This window comes from Cephus cinctus, unplaced genomic scaffold (genome assembly GCF_000341935.2).
Source record: "Cephus cinctus unplaced genomic scaffold, Ccin1 Ccin1_scaffold0806, whole genome shotgun sequence".
Taxonomy (NCBI): Eukaryota; Metazoa; Arthropoda; class Insecta; order Hymenoptera; family Cephidae; genus Cephus; species Cephus cinctus.
Genome location: NW_014333403.1, coordinates 467,090 through 470,986, shown reverse-complemented (window position 1 = coordinate 470,986; position 3,897 = coordinate 467,090). Strand labels below are relative to the sequence as shown.

General features: G+C 39.4%; 1 protein-coding gene across 3 annotated transcripts in view; it reads right to left on the bottom strand.

Annotated features, from left to right (window-relative positions):
• The window catches only part of LOC107270651 (adenylate cyclase type 6), a 65,594-nt gene that overhangs the window by 29,867 nt on the left and 31,830 nt on the right, over positions 1 to 3,897 (bottom strand). For all 3 annotated transcript variants that reach the window (XM_025088010.1, XM_025088009.1, XM_025088008.1), the window contains one exon: positions 3,441 to 3,778. In XM_025088010.1, the coding sequence (XP_024943778.1) occupies positions 3,441 to 3,778 (338 nt within the window). The remainder of the gene's footprint in view (positions 1 to 3,440; positions 3,779 to 3,897) is intronic.

Below are 3,897 nucleotides of genomic sequence, written 5' to 3'. Positions count from 1 at the left end.
CCCCCTTATCTTTTTAGGATGCAGAGAAAATTAGGTTTGCATAATCGGATCCCTAAAAGGGTACCCCCACCATTGGCACAAAGACTGTATTATATAAACTCGAGGGATTAAGAATAAAAAAAAAAAACAAGTGAGAGATAAAATTCGTCGGGAATAAAAGAAAAAGTGTAGAAACATTTTGCATTTTGTATTATCGCGAATTTACACTCCTGGCACGTATCGCCTCTGTGTACTTAAACTTTTATGTAGATTTCCTTAAAAAGTACAAATTTATAATACAGTCCCGGCATAACGGGTAATTTAGTTTTCAATTAAGTCGAAAATTCTGGAATAACAAAAGTATTTCGGATTAATGAAATTTTTTTTTTTTTTTAAGTCAAACCAACAAACCCAGTGATAATTCCAAAGGCACGTACTAAGGTATGTACAATCTACCCTACTCTGTATGCCGCTAGAAAAAATTCGTATAGCCTTGAGAACAGCGTGCCAGATTCTAGGATTAAAGAAGCTAATATCCAGTTCCTCGATTAAAAAAATGTTCTCCGAAATAATTCAAACCCGCAATTAAAAAATGACCAGGACCTCCGCAAGGTCACCGTTAAGTCAAAATAAATTAAATATCAGCGTCTTGCGCGATATAAATACATCAAATAAAAGCACTGGATTAACGTTATCATTAAAAAAAACCCTTATACACCTTGGCACCTTTTAGCGCGGGAATTTCAAATATTTACAACCACCTTAGCAAGAGCCTATATACATACACGTACAAGAATACAGAGCCTTTAAGTCCTCCTGATTAAATCCAAATCTCCAATTACCAATTAATCTCCGCGGAGTAAAGTCTCCACGGACAAGACTTCAAAGCGATAAAGCAATATCAAAAAGTATAGATCCGATGAAAAATCCCAAATAACGTAAATACGAAAAAAAAAATAAAAACAAATAAAAAAAGAAATGTAAAAATGTCCGACAACATTTTTTTTACCAAAAACTCCACCGCGTCGATATCAACCAAACGGAATTGAAAAGTTAATCGTCCGTTTTATCAAGTACTTCCATTAAAATAATGATTTCGATGTAAAATGCTTTACTCCTAATTAATCCCTTCGTAGTCGAGTTTCCCCTAGATCTCACGTTATTACGGTAATCCGAGAAGCTTAAGGAATAATAACCATAATACCCTCCGTTACTACTATTATTATTACTGTTATGCATAATGCATCTTGGGTCGTTTACCTCATAGCTAGTTAGCTTATACGTACCATAGGCACCATATATATCTATAGGCAGTCTGCACCTACGGTATTCCGTTAGCGCTGGGGGTGTATCTTGCAATTTGCCAGGGGATGCAATTAGGGTTGCGAAACCGTCGGCAGGAGGCAAAATCGATGCACCGGGACCGAAAGGGGACAATTTCCCGTTGCATCTATCACGGTCACTACTAGATAGCAGCTACTACGTATATAGCCCAAGTATATAGGGGCATCGATAGATATAGAGAATTAGCGTATACCTATTATAGCCAATTCAGCCGGTGCATCCGATGCACTTGCAAAGCCTCCTCCTTTGCATTTCAATGCATCCTCAATCATTGATACCCGCCAATGATCAGCATAAAAATGATCGATATTACTTGAATTTCAGATTATAAGATTTCAATGGTCTTTTCTTCTATCCACTTTCATATATCCCGTCGAAAACTTCCAAACTTTAGTCCCGCTTCGAATTTAGCGGTAAAACTCAAACTTTCTCCGACATGAGCGCGGTACATTTAAACGGTACGTTTTTTATGGGACGCACGGTATACGTATGGCATTAGGTAAAAATTAAATATACATCATTTCCATTAGTCAATGTATGTTCCATACAAAAAATTTTTAAGTGCATTTAGATCTTACGTTATGGGAACTGTTATTATGATATTGTAATTTTTATTAAATATATATATATATATGTATATAGAAAGTTATGCATTATCAGTGAATGCAAGCTTAAGAATTACACTTGGATTACGTCATTGATTGAATTCACAGATATAGAATTTATAGAGATATGCATTTCAGTGCAAGGGCACACAAATCGGGCGGATTTACATAGCGCGTATAAATACATATGACACGCGGGCATATACGGTTGGCCGTAGAAGTAGATGAGCGACCAATTATTATTGACGTTCGACTCCATCGCGGTTAATGATAATAAATACAAACGTGGCATTTTCAAATTAGCCATTGACAATGGTACACATGGGTATGTTGCTTGGACGTTTGGCGTTACGTATTTTCGTAGAAAAAATTGGCAAGAGAAAAGCATTAATGTAATAGGCGTGAACGACGTCGAACGAGGACTTGAATGAAAATGAAAAAATTTTTGCGAATTAAATTTCAATAAAATTAATTCGACGCGGACGGACCATAAAAGTACGTCGGATACGTACGTGTACGGATGTCAACAATGAAGATACGATATATAAAAAACGTGACGGTAAAACATGAAAATTAATTAATAATAACTGAAAGGTGTATCCAGTCCTAGTTTTCTATTTATTAGCGCGAGTTCGATACCAATATCTTAAGGCCTTTAAATATTCACGACTATCGTGCGAGAGAGCGCGGTTAGAGGGAAACTGATCGATTTCCGCGAAGAAAGGTGAAAGAAATATTTTATTACCAGCGAGACGTTCCTACTCGGTCAGAACTTTTCTTGGGAGAAATTAAAATTTCATGAATAATCGCGAACGAGGGAAGGCAGTTTAATATGATGTAAAAAAAAAAAAAAAAATGTTATTCTATTACTTTCTTAATTCCCTCCTCCCCCTCCGACCCTCCCTCCCACGCACCCCTGACCAATAACAAAGCTCAGGTAAACCCACTCCCGACCTTGCGTAAGCTACGAGTATGTAACTTGCGAGAGGCTCCACTGTACAGTGATATTAAAACGGCTGGCAATCTCGAACGGTACATTCGGTAGAGAAATTTCTCAAGATATTCAATTCAACTGATGAACTTTACTGTACACACTGTACGTTTCGGTGCTCGATTTTTATCGAATGTGTCAAGATGATTTCGATTGCTTTGAAAATTACGTCAAAACTGTTTTTTTTTTTTTTTCCCCTATTACCCCAACTTTTCACCAGCACAATGCCTTTGAAAGTGGTGACGGGCTTTCGATTTACGGCAAAGAAAATAAGCGTTAGGGGTAGTAAACGAGAATAGGGTGACGAAGGAGACGATTTGCGCGAAGAGAGTTACTGAACGTACCGTGTTTTTATCCCCAAACTACTGCTCTCCCCCCCACCCCCCAAATATCAAACTGCAAAAGGGAAGGGTGCAAGAGGTGGGAGGGTTGTTGACAAAAAAAATATTGCAATTCCACAGCGAGGAAATTGGAATTTCGTTGTTGCTGGGTAAAAGGGAAAATTAATGTTGTTTACTCACGTGCGCCAAGAGGACAGGGTAGTCCTGGGGGTAGAGCAAAAGCGCCCCCACCAGGTGAGAGATCGAGAAGATAATTCCGGCGACGCAGGCGTGACGCAGTCTGATCGGCAGCAGCGCGTACGCCATGTAAATGAAGAAGCAAACGGCCCAGGCCGCCGCCAAGGGGCCACCGGTGCGCAGCCGAACGTTCTGCAGACTTTCCTCGTCGCTTTCCTGAATGTAGGCCAGATGGATGCTGAGGATGATCTGTAGCGCCAGCAGCGTCACCAACACGGCGCAACTGACACCCGCCAGCCATACTTCGTTCATGCCGGGTCTTGAGATTGCCGCGACTAAGCCTGTAATTAGAAATAGGTCGAAACTTTGAAATTTGACCCTGGTTAAAATCCCCCCCAAAAAGGGTAAACGTAATATTTTGATCGTAAAACTTGGGCGATTAAAAATTTTGTACCACCCC